The sequence below is a fragment of the Mustela erminea genome, chromosome 7 (assembly GCF_009829155.1).
Source record: "Mustela erminea isolate mMusErm1 chromosome 7, mMusErm1.Pri, whole genome shotgun sequence".
NCBI classification, from domain to species: Eukaryota; Metazoa; Chordata; class Mammalia; order Carnivora; family Mustelidae; genus Mustela; species Mustela erminea.
Window position 1 is genome coordinate 213,702 of NC_045620.1, and position 17,600 is coordinate 231,301.

At 51.8% G+C, this 17,600-nt stretch overlaps 1 protein-coding gene across 2 annotated transcripts in view; it reads right to left on the minus strand.

Annotated features, from left to right (window-relative positions):
- Window positions 1-17,600, minus strand: part of PRPF6 (pre-mRNA processing factor 6) — a 40,192-nt gene that overhangs the window by 16,489 nt on the left and 6,103 nt on the right. Inside the window, exons 4-11 of one of the 2 annotated variants that reach the window (XM_032353499.1) lie at window positions 17,385-17,463; window positions 16,738-16,914; window positions 16,354-16,509; window positions 11,803-11,897; window positions 11,299-11,455; window positions 10,315-10,477; window positions 6,066-6,184; window positions 4,242-4,460 (exon numbers count right to left, since the gene is read on the minus strand). In XM_032353499.1, coding sequence (XP_032209390.1) covers window positions 4,242-4,460; window positions 6,066-6,184; window positions 10,315-10,477; window positions 11,299-11,455; window positions 11,803-11,897; window positions 16,354-16,509; window positions 16,738-16,914; window positions 17,385-17,463 — 1,165 coding nt within the window. The remainder of the gene's footprint in view (window positions 1-4,241; window positions 4,461-6,065; window positions 6,185-10,314; window positions 10,478-11,298; window positions 11,456-11,802; window positions 11,898-16,353; window positions 16,510-16,737; window positions 16,915-17,384; window positions 17,464-17,600) is intronic. The other variant, XM_032353500.1, reaches the window with a different exon arrangement.

Genomic DNA, 17,600 nt, shown 5'->3' on the forward strand with positions numbered 1-17,600 from the left:
CACCACAGGAGCAAGCACAGAAAAGTCTCAAAAGGGGGCTGAGGGCCAAACTACCAGGAGATTTAGGCTACGAGAGGAGGAGAGGAGCAGAGGAGGCAGAAGGAGACGCGCCTCTGGACAAAAGGACAACACACAGACACGGCTGGAGGGCGCAGGCGGGCTGGACCGGAGCTGCCGGGGAGGCTCCTGGCCGCAGCAGGGTGGTGGGCCTGGGCTGGGCTCCACACACAACAGGCAACGGGAAGCACGAAGGCAAGGGGCAATGCATTCAGCAGAGTCCGGCACACCATGGTGCGCGGTAAACGGGGGCTTGCTCAGGACCTGAAACACCTGAGAGCCACATACTCGGCAGGACAGCACACGCTGAAGTGAGTACTGACCTTAAAATGACTGAAGTAAAACCATCCTACGTTCAGACAGACCCTTTTCATCACATTTCAGTAGAAGCAAGTAGAAGCAAAACATGAAATCTGACAAAGTTTAAAAAAAAATTCCAGCTCATGCTGCTGTTTACTGCACTGGCTGTGTCCTAACGAAGGGTTTGCAGGAGGCCGGTCTGAGAGCCAGCAGGGGGGAGGGACAGTCATGGTCACTAATGAAGGGTTTGCAGGAGGCCGGTCTGAGAGCCAGCAGGGGGGAGGGACAGTCATGGTCACTAATGAAGGGTTTGCAGGAGGCCGGTCTGAGAGCCAGCAGGGGGAGGGACAGCCATGGTCACTAACGAAGGGTTTGCAGGAGGCCGGTCTGAGAGCCAGCGGGGGAGGGACAGCCATGGTCACCTCTTGTAATCGCCCGTCCTGGCCACATGGAAACACAGATGGCAGAAGAAATGGACGTGCTGTGGCCAAGCAAACACACCCCTGAAAGGGGGCTAGGACCGGGAACTGACAGGTGGGCATCTCTGGGAACACAGGACTCTCAGCTCTACCCTGTGCAACACAGTTCCCAGGGCTCAAGGGAGACCGAGAAGGCCTCAGAGAGCTGGAGCGGCACACCCTGGCAGGGGCACCATCAGCCTCCAAAAGCCCTCAGAGGACCGGAGACTCTGCTGACCCAGCTGGAACTCCCTGCTCCTGAGACAACCACCGCCCCAGACAATATCATGAAATGGGGGTCGCTGAGACACTGGATGTGGGTAGCAAAGGGGTGTGAGGGCTGAGACCCAGGAACAGACCAGAGGAGCCCCTGTGGCTCCAGCACACAGCCCAGAGGCCATCCAGGCCACCGTGCAGGGAGGGGAACCCAGGCAGCGCCGGTGGAGGAGGCAGAGCCCAGCCCCAGAAGCGCAAGGAGCAACCAGTGCACAGGACCAAGCACCAGGGAGGAGGCGCAGGGGAGGACACTGGCGCGGGGCTCTGCAGAGGGCCGCCCGGGAGCGTTCACGGAGCGCCAACACAGCATGAGTGCTTGGAAAGAACCCCAGAGGATCAGCGCAACCCTCGGAGATCACACGGAACCAGGAACAGGGCCTGTTTCCACCAGCCAGACCGGAAACCCCCAGGAGAAACAGGTCACTGGGCAGAGTGCACAGAGAGTGCACAGACCTCCATTGGCCGACTATCCCTGACTGTCCCAAACCCACTACTGCTGGGGCTCAAACCAGAAAAGCTCCGAAGCAAAAGCCAAAGGGTCAAAGGTCCAGAAACACAGCTGCACTCCAACAGAGGAGTCTAGGGCATTTACAGGGTGCCAAGATGCCTAGCACCCACCAAGGGAAAATTCACCATGTCTGGCAACAAATCAAAGATCACCAGTCACGCAAAGAAACAAGAAAACGCAACTTGGAATGAAAGGAGATGTATCCAACAGAATCGATCCCAGCCTGACAGAGGTGTCAAGCGTTCGGAGACAAGGGCACTGAAACAGCTGAGATCACTGCATTCCATGTGCTCAAAACATCAAGCAGAAGCAGCAAAAAAATCTAACATTTCATGTTAAAAATGAGAAACAGGTTTTTTAAAGGATTTGTTATTTTTAGAAAGAGAGAACATGAGTGAGAGAGCCCAAGTGGGAGGAGGGGCAAAGGGAGAGGGAAAATCAGGCAGACTCCCGCGCTGAGCACAGAGCCCGAGGTGGGGCTTGATCCCAGGACCCTGAGATCATCACCTGAGCTGAAACCAAGAGTTGGACACTCAGCTGACTGAGCCACCCAGGCGCCCTGGGAGAGACATTTTTGAAAGACCAAAATTAAATTCCTAAAAATGAAAAAGACAAGATCTGAGGTGGAAACCCCCCTAAACAAGATGAACAGCAGCTCACACTTTGAGAACAAACCCACAGAAGTGATCCAAAATAAAATGGTGAGGAAAAAGAATTAGTCTTTAAAACATGACCAGAGCATCAATGAGCTCCAGAACCAACACGGTATTCAACTAGAGAACCTAGATACTTCCTCCTAAGATCAGGAAGGAGACAAAGATGTTGGCTGTCCCCACCTGAGGTCAACACTTCACCAGAGGTTCTAACCCAAGACAATTAGACAAGAAACAAAAAGGCATTCAGAATCGCAGGGGTGGGGGCGGGGGGGGGTGCGCAGGCAGGAAGAAGTGAGATTATATAGGCAGATGGCATCACCTTGTATATAGAAAATCCTAGAGAATTCATGAAATCTATTATGATTTAAATTTCATCAAGGTTATAAAATATAAGCTCAATATTCAGAAAGTGACTGTAAATCCATACACCAACAATGAACTACCTAAAAATGACATTAAAATTCCACTTACAGGGGCGCCTGGGTGGCTCAGTGGGTTAAAGCCTCTGCCTTCGGCTCGGGTCGTGATCTCAGGGTCCTGGGATCGAGTCCCGCATCAGGCTCTCTGCTCAGCGGGGGGCCTGCTTCCCTCTCTCTCTCTCTGCCTGCCTCTCTGCCTACTTGTGATCTCTGTCAAATAAACAAATAAAATCTTAAAGAACAAAAAAAGATTTTATTTATTTATTTGACAAAAAGGAACACAAGCAGGGCGAGTGGCAGGCAGAGGGAGAAGCAGGCTCCCCGCTGAGCAGGGAGCCCGATGCGGGGCTCAATTCCAGGACCCTGAGATCATGACGGGAGCCAAAGGCAGACGCTTCACTGACTGAGCCCCCCAGGCGCCCCAAGATGAGGGAGTTCTTCCGGGAAATAACAGAGAGGAGAAGACGGCAGAGGTGTACCTCTGAAGCACTCCGGAAAAAGGAACGTCAACCTAAATTCTATACCCAGGGGAAATATCTTTCAAAAACAAAGATGACCTCGTAAGAGCTGGAAGAATCTACCATCGGACCTGCAGGGCAAGAAGCACCAGTCTCAGCAGAAGAAAGAAGACACTGGCTGGACAGGTGGGTCTGCACAAAGGGAGGAGGCATCAAAACCATAACCACGCGTAACCACACGTAACCACGGGTAACCACGCATAACCACGTGGCTAAAAACACCAAACACATCAAGGGGCTGAATCTCAATGATTAAATTTTAGAGGAACATGCAAGGCCTTGCATTCAGGATTAAAAAAAAAAAAATTGCCTAAACACAGAAAGGGGCCAAGTGGCTTAATACCCATAAAAGAAAGAGGAAAGAGTAGGGGCTCTGATCCAAAGGGACCCCAGGAATACAGCAGCACCACTTGAGGCCCTCCTGCCCCCAGTGGGAACAGTTCGGCTTGGGGGCTGTTCCGAGAATGGTAATCCGATGTGTGGCGGGGTGCAGGAGGCCTGAGACCATCCTCCCAGGGCCAAGGGGCAGTAGGTGAAGCAAGGAGCCTTGCTCTGTAGGGCCCTTCATGGTGGAAGGGAGCAGATCACTGTGAAGAAGCACTTTGCCCTCGGCGGACTATACTTCAGGCAGGGCCCCCCCAGGAGACGGGGGGCCCAGGCCCAGAGAGCTCACAGGGTGCAAGTGGAAGGTAGGAAAGGTCACCTGTCCTGGAGGCTGGACCGGAAGATCCCCAGACACTGCACTAGCCACGGGCCTATCGTTCTCCTTACATTGAATTATTTCTACTCGCAAAGTGGTACTACTCCCCAGTGCCCATACACAGAAAATTCTTTAGAGCATCCAACCCCAAGATGTAATCAAAGTGCCAACTCTACCAAAACCAAGGTCATGCTCACATAAGGAAAAGCCACACATGCCTGCTTCCCCAGCATGCAAACCCTCAGGTGCTATCCAGCAGCCCCTACCCTAGGAGAGACCCCAACGTGCATTTTCAAAGCAGACACCAGGACACCTGCTCGCAGTGGGGACCCCCACCTGCTGACCTCACCTGGATCCACTGCTCACGGTTGATCTCCACGCCGTTGGCCCGCAGAGAGGTGATGGCTCGGTCAATGATCTTCTCTACCATCTGCGTGTTCCCGTTGGCTTCCTCCAGCTTGGCGGCTGTGATCCAGATGTGGCGGTCGGTAGGGATGTTCTCACGGGCCTTATTCAAGACCTTGCGGGCGTTCTCATAGGTCTCTAGCCTCGCCAGAGCTAGCCAGAGCTGTGTGGACGGAACACCAGCAAATGAGAGGACAGTACTCAGCACAACCGCCAGGTCAAATGGTGAGCCGACCACTGGCCCACAGCACTTCCACAAAATCCTTCCTTCCTTCCCTTTCTTTTAGATCTTACTTACTTGAGAGCAGCAAGAAAGAAAGTGGGGCGGGAGGGGCAGAAGGAGAAGGGAAAACCTCAGCAGACTCCCCGCTGAGCACAGAGCCCAACGTGGGGCTCGATCTCGTGACCCTGAAATCATGACCTGAGCTGAAACCAAGAGTCGGACGGTTAACCGACTGAACCACCCGGGTGCCCCTTTCTAACAGCTCTCGTGGATCCTTTCAACAGAATCCACAAATGCGTACCACATTTTCACTGCTCTGGTAACTGTTCGCTATGTTTCTGACTTAGTGACTCTGGTGAACACGAGACGTTGACAGATTCTCAGTCACACGTTTCAGACACCAGTTGGTTACCCGTACACAGCACGGCAGACCCACTCCAGGTGCTGGACAGAGCAGAAGCAGGACGCGACTGCTGACTTCACAAGGACACACGGGTGTTCAGCCTTCTGGGGTTGAACTCCCTAGCTGTTGATTCTGCAACGTCTCATCACCAAAAATGTGTATGGGCTCTATTCACTTTTACATGAATAAAGATTAATTTTGCTTGGAGAATTTCACAATACCTCTGAGGATAATTAAGGACATAATGGATATCATAAAACCAACTCTAAAAATCGCTGCACAGAATGTCGTGAACCTGAATGTTTGAAACTAAAGAAATCCAACCAGGGGCGCCCGGGGGGCTCAGTGGGTTAAGCCTCTGCCTTCGGCTCAGGGTATGATCTCAGGGTCCTGGGATCGAGTCCCCCATTGGGCTCTCTGCTCAGCGGGGAGCCTGCCTCCTCCTCTCTCTCTACCTGCCTCTCTGCCTACTTGTGATCTCTCTCTGTCAAATAAATAAATAAAATCTCTCTCTTTTTTTAAAAGATTTTATTTATTTATTTGACAGAGATCACAAGCAGGCAGAGAGGCAGGCAGAGAGAGGAAGCAAGCTCCCTGCAGAGCAGAGAGCCCGACATGGGGCTCGATCCCAGGACCCTGGGATCATGACCTGAGCCAAAGGCAGAGGCTTTAACCCACTGAGCCACCCAGGAGCCCCAAATAAATAAAATCTTAAAAATAAATAAATAAAATTTAAAAATTAAAAAAAAAAAGAAAAGAAAAAATGAAAGAAATCCAACCAGCTTTGAGGCAACGAGCCAAGCTCATGCTGGGCTAAGAGAAAGATCGATCGGTATTTCCTATTCACCTCCACTGTTCAGGTCCCACTTACAAACTCTGAGCTGACGTGGGACTGGCCCCTGAAAAAGACTGCCCCGCACAGAGAGCTCTGGAGTGGCCCGAGAGAGGCTAAGCTTCCATTCTGCACGTCCACCAGAAGCGCGACGGGCCAAAGCCAGCCGGTCACTGTGCTGGGCAGCTGTGTTTCACGGTGGCCTCCTGTGACTTCCCGCTGCCTCACGGGACCAGAAATCACAGTTCAGTGCTCCGCTGATGCCACTGTGGACGCCGCACTCGGACTCGGGCAAGGCCCGCAGACTCACCTCCACGCTGGTGGGGCAGCACTCCACGGCGCGGCTGAGCATGATTCTAGCATCTTCGGGCTCCTCGAGCTCAACGGCCGCCTTCCACAAGCGGACGGAGTTTGGAACATGTTCAAGGGCTGGGAAAGGTCCGACAAGAAACCAGGTCACAGAAAAGCAGAAGCAGACGCAGGACGCTCAAGTCCCAGAGGACACTCCGGCCAGCAGGGTCAGAAGACCCCTTCCTTGGCACCAGGCCAGGTTGTCCACCTGCCCTTTATACGACATGTGGGGCAGACACAACCAAGACCGAGGCGGAACACCCTGAATCGTAACTGAGGCAGAGGCACAGCAGGCGACAGGAGGTGACACAGGGGCTGTGCAATGTCTCTGCTCCCACTCAGGCTTGAAACTCAACGTCACAAAACAAAGCCACGCAACCACAAGAAGGCAACCCCCTTCACGTGAAGGGCCAGGCAGGTTGTGTGGGAGTGTGTAGAAATCACAGGAAAAGAAAACAGAAGTGTCCCTGGGATATGCATCTCTCCAGGGTGGCGTGCATCGGAGGGCTGGCTGGGCACCAGCTCCTTCGCGGCCCCCGAGGTGCCCTGTGTGGTGACATCATGCTGATGGCAGCCAAGCCTCACGGCTTGGCTCTGCGGCAGGTGGACTCCCTTGGTGGCCCAGAGGCAGCCAGCATATGGAGGAACACCAGGGAAGGGGACAGACACCCAGAAAAGCTACCACTTTCTGCAATCCAGAAACTTCCAAACCTTGGTTTAAGCAACAGAGCCCTTTCTTCACACACAATTCACCAAAAAGCCCCAAAAGGCAGATAAACACAGAGCTCCGCAACGTGAGCATTAGGGAGAACGAGGCCAGGCCCCTAGTGAGCCCCTGGCGGGGGTGGGCGGACAGAGAGCAGCACAGCTTGGGTCACCATCAGGAAGCCAGAGCAGCTCTAAGGCAGACCCCAAAGGGCTCCTGTTTCTCAAAAGCGCAAGGGCCAGGCGTGTGGAAGACAGACCTGAGATCTAATAGCGCAGAGCCTGCGTACCCACAAAGTTTCTCGCATGAAATTAGGGACAGAACAGGGCCTCCGAGGACACCTGGATGAAGCCAGGATGTGATACGCCAAGCCTCCCTCTCCGGCCCCAGCAGCTGCCGGGCCTCAGGGCACACGGGGCCCCCACCCGCGCCATGGGGCTGTGCACACGGAGCAGGATCACAAGGGCCACTCGGGGTTCATGGAATCCTCCCAAGGGTGACCCGATGATGCCGCTGAGCCAAGTCCCTGCCCAGAGAATTGTTCCCTAGTCAGTCCCCGGACTAGGCTGATATCCTGGACCCATTCCACCTGGAGGGGCAGGGCCCAGCTCTTCCTGGGTTGGCGCCTTCCCTGCCTACAGACCTTAGCCAGCACCACACCCCCATCATGTGTTCAAGAAACTTTCCTCACACAGAAGATGTGCAGCAAAGGCTTCCGGTCATCGGAGGGCCTGGCCTTACACAGCCCCATCATGTGGAGCCAAGGCCTAGCAGAACAGTAGGACAGCACTGAGCAGTCAGAACACCGCCGGGAGAAACACCCTGAAGCAACGGGCCTCGACCTTACAGGACGCCAAAACAAAACCAAACCCTACAGTGGTGGTTCACACAAGTCGGGGAAAAAGCAGTGACACCCAAGCGCTCCCCAGGTCACACAGCAGAACCCAGTGGGAGAGCTGGTTCCCGCCTCAACACCTGGGAGCTCTGCTGTCAGGCGGCCTCCTCCCACGGAAGATTCGCCCCCCGCGGCGCAGAGCCCCGGCGGTGCCACACTGAACGCAGAGGCAGGCGCCCGCCTCTCCGTCTTCTGACGCCAGTGCACCGGCCCTGGCTGGAGAGCGGGGTCTGGACTCTCTGAGGCTGAGCTGCCACAGTGTCCTGGGGGACGAGAGCCCAGAGAGTCCCAAGCACTGGCTCCAGATTCCCACTCCTAAGGGTTAGTTCACACAGTGCAGCAGCCCAAGAAAGCAAGAGCACTGAGGACAGAGCCCGTGCGGGAACAACAGTCTGAGCCCCGGTCCACGGACAGAGCCCTGATCAGGTCGGGGCTAGCAGAAGGTGCTAACCGCCGGCCCAGGAACGGCCAGAGAAACGAGGGCTCAGGACTGCCCATGTCCTGCTGCTTCTGCAGACGCATGTTCCCGACTTCGCCTCCACCTTCCTTCTCTGCGAACACGGGGTTATTAGTGGAAGTGAACTCCGGAATTCAGCCTCCAGGGTACAGAACATGCCCGTGGGACGGAACTTACAGAGTCACTAACTGCACCCGGAGATGGGTATGACACCAAGGAACCTGTGTCTCCACTTTTCCGGAAACAGTGGGAACTCCTGTGCTGGTGACCCCTTGGCAATCCCAGCACCGAAGGTACAGCCCGGTGCTGCTGGCCGACCCAGCGCCGACCCAGCTCATGCCCAGCGCCGACCCAGAGGCTTTCGGGAGGCAGCTACTGTGTTGCAAGGCTACCTGGACAGGGTCCACGCACTGGTGCGGAAGGGGCAGCCCAGATGGGAAGGACCAGTCTGAACCAGATCTACCTGCCAGCAGAGGAGGGGCTCAGCCACGACCTCCAGCCCCCCCACCCCCACCCCCCGGCAGGGAGGACACTCAGGTGCTGTGTGCTCACGGTGACCCAACACCAATAGCTGCTGGAGGCTGCTGTGCTTTGCACACCACAATACGGGGTTTGGAGGTAAAATAACCTCCCTTTTAGAGGACTGTATTAATTACAGAGTAACACAGAGCTTCGTGCCTTATTGTGGTGAGGTGAACTGACAGGAAGCAGCCAATGGCCCAGCCACAGGTCCATGTGTGCCATTACAGGTAAGGACACCGCAGCTCAGAGGTCAGGTTTCCTGCTCAAGGTCACTCGGCCTCTTCAGGTGTCAAACTAGCATCCCAAGCTCAAGTTCTCCCAACAAAGGACTAAGATGTCAGCAGCATCCAACTGAGACCCGGAGCTCACATGCCAGCGACTAAGGGCTGGCAGGGCGTCGTAAGTCACTGCTGGAAGTAGCTGTTTTCACCAAGAACTAAGTGAAGCACTAAATGAGGCAGCACCTGGCTTTGCCCCAGGCACCTGAAAAAAGAATGCTGTTTCTAGAAGTACTCTAAGGACAGGGGCAGGGACAGAGGCTGGCTTGGGGACTCAGGGTTCTTTCTACCTCAACACGGTTCTCTAAGGGAAACAGAGCCAGGACAGCCACTGCCCCAGAGATCTGGGACGTCCTGGAAAAGTCATCACTCAACACTGCTCGCAGCCCCCCTCCGAGCCCACTCCCCTCTCCAAATGTGAAGCCAGCTGGACGTGAACCCAGGTAATCTGGTGGTGAAAAAGGCATGGCCCCAAAGACATGCTGACCATTCATCATGAGACTGTGGCAGGCGAGACTCAGGAGAGCTTTCCTAAATAAATAATGCTAATTACCCAGAATTTAATGTGTTTGTCATTAAAGAACTATTTTTCTGACTGAAAAAAGAGAAGTTGATTTCGTTTCCTTTTAAGATTTTATTAATTTACCTACTCGAGAGAGAGAGAAGGCGGGAGAGAGGAAACAGAGAGGGACAGAGAGGAAGAACGAATCTGAGGCAGACCCCCACGCACGGCAGGGCTGGACCCCACGATCACGAGATCATGACCTGAGTCAAAACCAGAAGTTGGATGCCCAACTGACCGAGCCATCCAGGTGACCCAATATAAGATGATTTCTATAAACCAAGACAGTGCTAACTTTCTGTTCCTGGCCGCATTTTAAGAGACTGGCTCTGAGTATTTAATGGGATATAGGGCTGCAATCAGGAAACCAGACCCAGGAGAGAAACACACGCTTGAACGAATGCACACAAGCACACACGGTCAGGGTCACACGCAAGGGGGACTCCGCCTGGCCTCTGTCCAACAAAGAAACCGCGTGTGATAACACGCGCATGGCCAGATGTCATACCCCTCTAACGTTTTACTCAAACACACAACTTACAAATGAGAGCTGGAGCCCTCACTGGAAACTGCCCCCAATCCCACACGATGTACCTTATCTGACCCACACCCCAAGTTCAAGCAGAATATGCCATCTGCACAGGTTTCCTCCTCGTCAACCCTCTCACCCCCATCTGCTCTAGAACGAACTCGAGAGCACCATCTACTATACGGTCCTGGGGACTATATGTCTGGGGACCACAGTCCCAGAGGCACTTGCTGCTGACGCCATCCCCACGGAGGCTCACCTTTCCGAAGAACCCGCTTCTTGGCACGAATGTCCGTTTCCAGCTCTGCTGCTCTGATGTAGATCCTAACAGACTGTGGGAGGTGACGGACAGCTTGGGCCACCACAGCTTTGGCTGTGTCCCCGGGCTGCAACCTGGCTGCTTCCAGCCAGACATCTTCACTCTGTGAGGCAAAACAAAGGAACAGGAAGTGGAGGTGCAAGCTGGAGGCTGAGACTGAGCCTCAGGGACGGGGCGGGCTTGTCGGACCATGTTTCCAGGTTTACAATCACACCGAAGCCCGCCAGCTTGGCCTCGCGTACACCTGCACCAGAGACCCCGGTAATGTCACTACTTGGCACCGCGGCTACAGCACCTCTGTGTCCCCAAGTCGGGGAGACACACAACAGCACCATGAGAGAAGCACACAGACTGTGCTTCAGGGTGACAGGTCAACCAATGACAAAACAGAAACCTATCAGCACACGGCTGTGCAACGCCCTGGGAAGTCCTCACTGAGGCCCGATGTCCTGGCCTAAGTATTTGGAGAGGGTATCTTCCACTGCCAAGGGCACCCCCGGCTGCACAACAGAGAGGGGCCTTTAGAGGTTATCAGAGCACTTTTCAAAGCTTATCTAGTCACTCTACCTCCCAAAAAAGTGCTGGAATAGTCTCCTAAGACTTACATTAATCTTCACGTTTCTTACATTAGGTGGGCCAGAAATGCTGACCAATTTAGCCTTCTTGTTAAGGTTATCCTGGCATTAAACTAATCGTAGGTGGGCCTTCACTCTAAGTGAAAGTAAGCAGGAAAAGCCTTTCCCTGCTTTTTCCCTCTTTCCTCTTGACTGTCGTACTGTCTGCAGTTCCAACACCAAAAGGCAGACGGGCGAGTCTACGTAAGTTCACATCCCACGGGTGTCCCGCCTACTACAGCCACCCAGGGTCCCTCGAGGGGCTGGCACTATGCCGCCTTCCAGGAAAATGCTCTAACTCAGGCCTTACCTTGGGGCACATCTCTGTCCCCTTCATGATGAGGTTTCGCGCTACTTGCAGCTTCCCGGTGACTTCTTCCAGGCGGGCTGATGCAATCCAGGCTGGTGGGTGATGAGGGTTCGTCTCCCGAACAGACTTGAGGAGCAGCCGTGCCTTCTTGATGTCACTGCAAAGGGCGAGAAAGCAGACAGGGTCGGCCGCCACACTGCTGAGGACGCGCCCAGCCCCAGAATGCAGGCACCAACGTAGCAACTATCAGATCTGATGTTGAAGTGATAGAAGTTAACAGTGGAGGACATGGTTAGCTCAGCATGCACATGGACTCGGACTATCATTCACAACACAGTCAGTACCCACAACGCACACAGAGATAAGTGCAGGATAAACCCACTTCACTGTGTATTTCTTAGAGTACCCCCATCCCATTTTGGCTGCTTATCTTTCAAATAAAATCCAACATATTCTAGGCAACCCGAGCCCCGCCCAACCCCACCGGTGCCACAGAGCACTCACTTGATGTCCCCTCCGTGGGTCGGGATCATGGAGTTCAAGTCCGTCAGGTAGCCTTTGGGGTCGACCACAGTCTGCCCACTCACCGAGTCAGACACCTACAAAACAGGCCAAGCCAAGGGCATTGCAGAGAGTCAAAGATGCCCAAAACCACGTGTCCAGAGGCCCCGGAACCCCGCCCACAATTCTGATCCCCAGTGAACATAGACACTGTAAAAGTAGGAAAACCGGAACTCAGACAACAGTTTGTGATCACAAATTTCATATCTATAAGACAAAGATATGTATTTTATTTTATTTATTTATTTTTTTTTTTTTTAAAGATTTTATTTATTTGTCAGAGAGAGCGAGCACAGGCAGACAGAATGGCAGGCAGAGGCAGAGGGAGAAGCAGGCTCCCTGCAGAGCAAGGAGCCCGATGTGGGACTCGATCCCAGGACGCTGGGATCATGACCTGAGCCGAAGGCAGCTGCTTAACCAACTGAGCCACCCAGGCGTCCCAAGATATGTATTTTATTTTATTTTATTTATTTTTTATTTTTTTTAAAGATTTTATTTATTTATTTGACAGAGAGAAATCACAAGTAGATGGAGAGGCAGAGAGAGATAGAGAGAGGGAAGCAGGCTCCCTGCTGAGCAGAGAGCCCGATGCGGGACTCGATCCCAGGACCCTGAGATCATGACCTGAGCCGAAGGCAGCGGCTTAACCCACTGAGCCACCCAGGCGCCCCCAAGATATGTATTTTAAAAGAAGAAATCATAAAGACCCCACAAAAAATACTTAAGATACGTCTACTTAAAATGAGTGAAACCTAGAAATTATAAAGTAAAAGATTTTCAAACAGCAATTCATTATACCATTCCCTCCGGCTGTGAGTCTTAAAATCACCACGATAATAAACTTCAAAAAGCCCACAAAGCGAACACGGGCAGAGAGTGCTCGGCCCTACGGCAACAAGAGGAGGAAGCGGCACAGACTGGGATGGAAAAGAGAAAGTTCTGTCTGCAGGTAACTGTTGACGTAGAAAACCCGAAGAATCAACATAAAAACGATTTTAGTAAGGCTACAGAACAGAAGGTGGATATAGAAAAGTCATTTTTTAAAAAAATTTTTATTTATTTATTTGACAGACAGAGATCACAAGCAGGCAGAGAGGCAGGCAGCGAGAAAGGCGGAAGCAGGCTCCCCACTGAGCAGAGAGCCCAATTTGGGGCTCGATTCCAGGATCCTGAGATCATGACCTGAGCCAAAGGCAGAGGCTTAACCCACTGAGCCACCCAAGTGCCCCAAAAGCCATTTTCTTATACACCAACAACGAATAAAATGAATCTGAAATTAAAAACACCGTCATCATTTACATTAGCACCAAAAACACGAAATGCTTACGTATTAATCTAACAAACACATAGGATCTCCACGAGATCTCCAAAATTCTGATCAAAGAAATCAAAGCAGCAGATGAATGAAGAGACGGTCCATGTTCCCGGACAGGAAGACTTCACATCATGAAGATGTCCGTTCTCCCCATCTTCATCTGCAGAGCCCACGCAATCCCAGTAAGATGCCAGCAAGCCATTCTGCGGATAGCGACAAACTGATTCTAGCGCTTCCACAGAGAAACCAAGACCCGCCGGAGCTAAGGCAACCCCGGAGCAGCAGAAAGCCAGAGGGCTACTGCCACCCGACGTCAAGACCTACTGCAGAGCCACGGAGACCAAGACAGTGTGCGTGACGCTGAAACACTAGACGAACACAGCAGTGGGAGAGGAGAGAGCAAGGGGCGCCTGGCCGGCTCAGTCACCAGAGCAGCAGAGGGTGTGAGTCTGCACGGGGACGTAAAGCACCGTTTGCAGAAGAGGCCGTCCTGCTCTGTCACGTTGCCTTTGCTCTTCTGTCCTAGATCAGTCGACCATATTTCTGGGCTCTGTTCCCGCCCATCCCCGCCCCAAGTAACTTCTGTGCCCAACATGGGGCTTGAACTCAGGACCCTTAGATCAAGAGTCACATGCTCTAGGTATACTGAGCAGTAGCCCTCTGGCTTCTCCGTCTCCAGCTCCCCCTGCTTGTGCTCCCTACCTCGCCATCTCTGTTATAAACAAACAAAATCTTAAAAGAGGGGAGCGTGGGTGACTCAGTGGGTTAAGCCTCTGCCTTCGGCTCGGGTCATGATCCCAGGGTCCTGGGATCGAGCCCCGCGTCGGGCTCTCTGCTCAGCGGGGAGCCTGCTTCCTCCTCTCTCTCTGCCTACTTGTGATCTCTGTCAAATAAATAAATAAAATCTTTAAAAAAAAATCTTAAAAGAAATGAAGAAGTTCTTTTTTACATTGCACAAACAAGTCTAGAAGAGTAACAGCTATAAAGACACATGCAAAAGAAATGGCAATTTTTATCAAAACAAACTTAGGAGGGAAATGGGCAGAGCAAATGACCAAAAAAAAGCTTGTCACAGAACTGCCAAAGACTGACTAACATACTAGGAAAGATGCTCGACCTCACCACTAACAAAACCCAAAACTAAACTGAGCTTGCTTGTTAGAGGGGTGGGGACAGGAGTCTGCCCTCAGATCCATGAGGACAAGAGAAGGGATGCCCTCAACTCAGCACTTGCAGACTCTGAAATGCCAAGAGACAATTTAGTATTTAAGTGAAAAAAAAAAAATCCATTAATTCCACTTTAAAGATACTATAACAATGTTTACTTGAATGATAGAATCACGAGAGGTTCACCAAAATACTGTCATAGCAAAAAAAGTAAAAACCCAAAAAGTCTATCAAAGATTAAATCATGATACCCATAAACAGTGAACTACTTTCCAACTGACAAAGCACACAGCCAGGAACGTAAAAACATGCAGTTTTTAAATTTACAAGCTACTCGTTTTTATTATAAAATGTTTGCTCACCATAAAAAATTCAAGTAGAGTAAAAGTTCAATTAAAATGTACAAGTTTCCCACTGCCTCAAACAGTAATGGCTGAATACTACACTACCTTTCCACGTCCAGGGGAAAGCTTTTCTTAAAATAATTCATCACGAAGCTCCCACTGCACACCCACTTCATGCCCTAGTGGTGTGAGTGAGCAGCCCCGGAATCCCGGAAGTGTGTGCAAAGGCATCTCGCGTGCACAGCAGAGCCCCACGCACAAGGCCGGCACCGGCGGTCCAGCGCACGGGCACTCTCCTTCCCCGTTTGTGTGTCTGACTTTACAGGGCTTTCTACTACACACGAGTTTTTAACTTGTATCCAAAACAAATATTTTTTTAAAGATTTTATTTATTTATTTTACAGAGAGAGACCACAAGTAGACAGAGAGGCAGGCAGAGAGAGAGGAGGAAGCAGGCTCCCCGCTGAGCAGAGAGCCCGATGCGGGACTCGATCCCAGGACCCGGGGACCATGACCTGAGCTGAGGTAGAGACTTTAACCCACTGAGCCCCCCAGGTGCCCGCCTAGCTATTTTTAAAAAGAGTTTATTTCTTTATTTGACAGAAAGAGACACAACAAGAAAGACAACACAAGCAGGGGGAGTTGAAGAGAGGGAAGCAGGCTCCCCGCTGAGCAGAGAGCCCGATGCAGGACTCGATCCCAGGACCCTGAGATCACGACCCGAGCTGAAGGCAGCGGCTTAACACACTGAGCCACCCAGGCACCCCTATCCGAAGCAAATGTTAAAGTCTTTGGCTTCATGGCTTCTGGTGTGCATGTCATAATTAGAAAGGGTCTTCTAGAGAACTGAACTATTCATTCAAGTGCAGGCAGAAGTTATGTGCACCTAACGTTTTTTTACTGGAGTATAATTAATGTACAATGAACAATGGTTCCACAGCTTCATACATATCACTCAGTGTTCGCCCCATAAACGCGGTCACCACACATTACGTTGCTGACCATATTCCCTACACTGCCCTTTTCATCTCCCTGACGGGCTCTGTAAGCAGAGGTTAGTACTTTCTAACCCTCTTCCAACCGCCCCCCCACCACTGGGCAACCACCCATCTGTTCTCTCTGTTGCAGAGTCTGGTTTTCGGTTGGTGGATTTATTCATCAATCAAGTCATATGGTACTTGACTTTCTCTGACCGTTTCCCTCTAACACCTTCTGGGCCCGCCCATACTGCTATAAATGACAAGATCTCACTCTTTCGTCTGGCTGAGAGACAGCCCACGGTGGACGCACACGCGCACTTGATTTCTGCGTCTAGGACGGAAGGACTACGCTTCAGCAACAGCGGGCCCACGGCCTGTCCTCAGCGCCTTCACTCAGCCTGCCTGCCAGGCTGCCCTCTGTCAGCGGCAACAGTCCTCAAGCCCCAAGAGGGGGGCGGGAGTGCCACACGGGCCACACCGCACCCATGCAGGAGCTGGGGCGGACACACACACCCGTCTGCATGCGGGGTCCTGCCGATCTTTACGATGGGACAAGAAACGACATCATCACAGGTCTGCTATCTTGTGATAAAGGACTTGGAAAGATGGACTTTCCACTGACAGAAGATCAGTTTTACAATCAGAAAATGTCCTACTCTGCAGGATGATGTCACGTGACAGGACCCACCTGACTCAGCCTCATGTCCATCAGCGTGTTCCGTGCTTGGCCTATCTTCCTCATGTCCAGGTCACCGGTGCCAGGCGTCATCAATCCAGGTGTCATCCCACCGGGGTACGGAGTGTTCAGTCCGCCTGGATAGGGTGTGTTAAGACCTCCAAATTGCTGGGGGCGGGGGCGGAGGACAAAAAACACTGGATTGCATCTTCATGCAGAAGAATCCTATCAACTCTGCCGTCTTTCCATTGTAGCCTGACAGACCTGGGGCCGCACAGTCTCCACACAGCCCAGCTTCTCAACTACAGACACACTCACTCTACCACCACCCATGGCTCCCACTACCACCCACCTAACCAAACTAAAGACCTATTCGCCTCCTCTTCTGATGCTCACAGTTTGTCGGGGATCCACTGAAGTATGGTTCTCTCCAGTCTGCAAATGTTTGGCAAAGAAACTGTCGGGAACAGGAGTCAGCTTCTCATAGCGTGGGTTCCGTTGACGCTTGTTTCTAGCATCGCCGACCTCAGGAATGCTCAGCCACTCTTCTTCTGTGACTTCTGCTAACTTCCTCTGGAAACATTTGCCCCCCCAAAACATTTATTCTCTGGCAAAATTTCATATGCACAAGAAAAACTATGCTCTCCTTGACCCCTGACCTCCAAACTGTCATGGTTTAGAAAGAATTTTGATGCAGAAATGATCTACTTCACTTCGAAATTCAATTTGTTGGATCTGCTCTACTTCATTCAAATGTAAACTGTTCTGTCAAAGCCCAGAAGATACAGTGCGGAAAACTTTATGCACAAATAGAGTTAAAGTCACTAAGAAAGTAAGTTCAAATGCCTCATTTTTCTCAGCGGAGGGAGAAGGGACATTCTTTGTTCTTTGCACATGTAACACAAAGTTAGACACACAAAGGCAGGAACCTTCCTCTGCCATCTGAATTTAATAAAGACCAAAAAAGCAAAGTTAGTAAAGTCTCATCAATTCTACCCAATTCTCTGCTGAGTAGGTTAGGTGCATGCTATCCATCCACCTACTTTGAGGTCTGAGAACTGCTGTTGGATTTTGGGGCGTTCCATACGGTATTTCTCAATTTCTTCTTTCTCCCTTTGCTCCCTAGGAAGTAAAATGTGTGCGTGCGTTAGAGATACTGGAAATCCATTCTAAGAAAAAGTCATTTCATTACACGTAATTAAATCACTGGAAGCGCAGCCCCGCACGCTCAGCAGCTGTGTCGGAGGCAGCGAGACGCA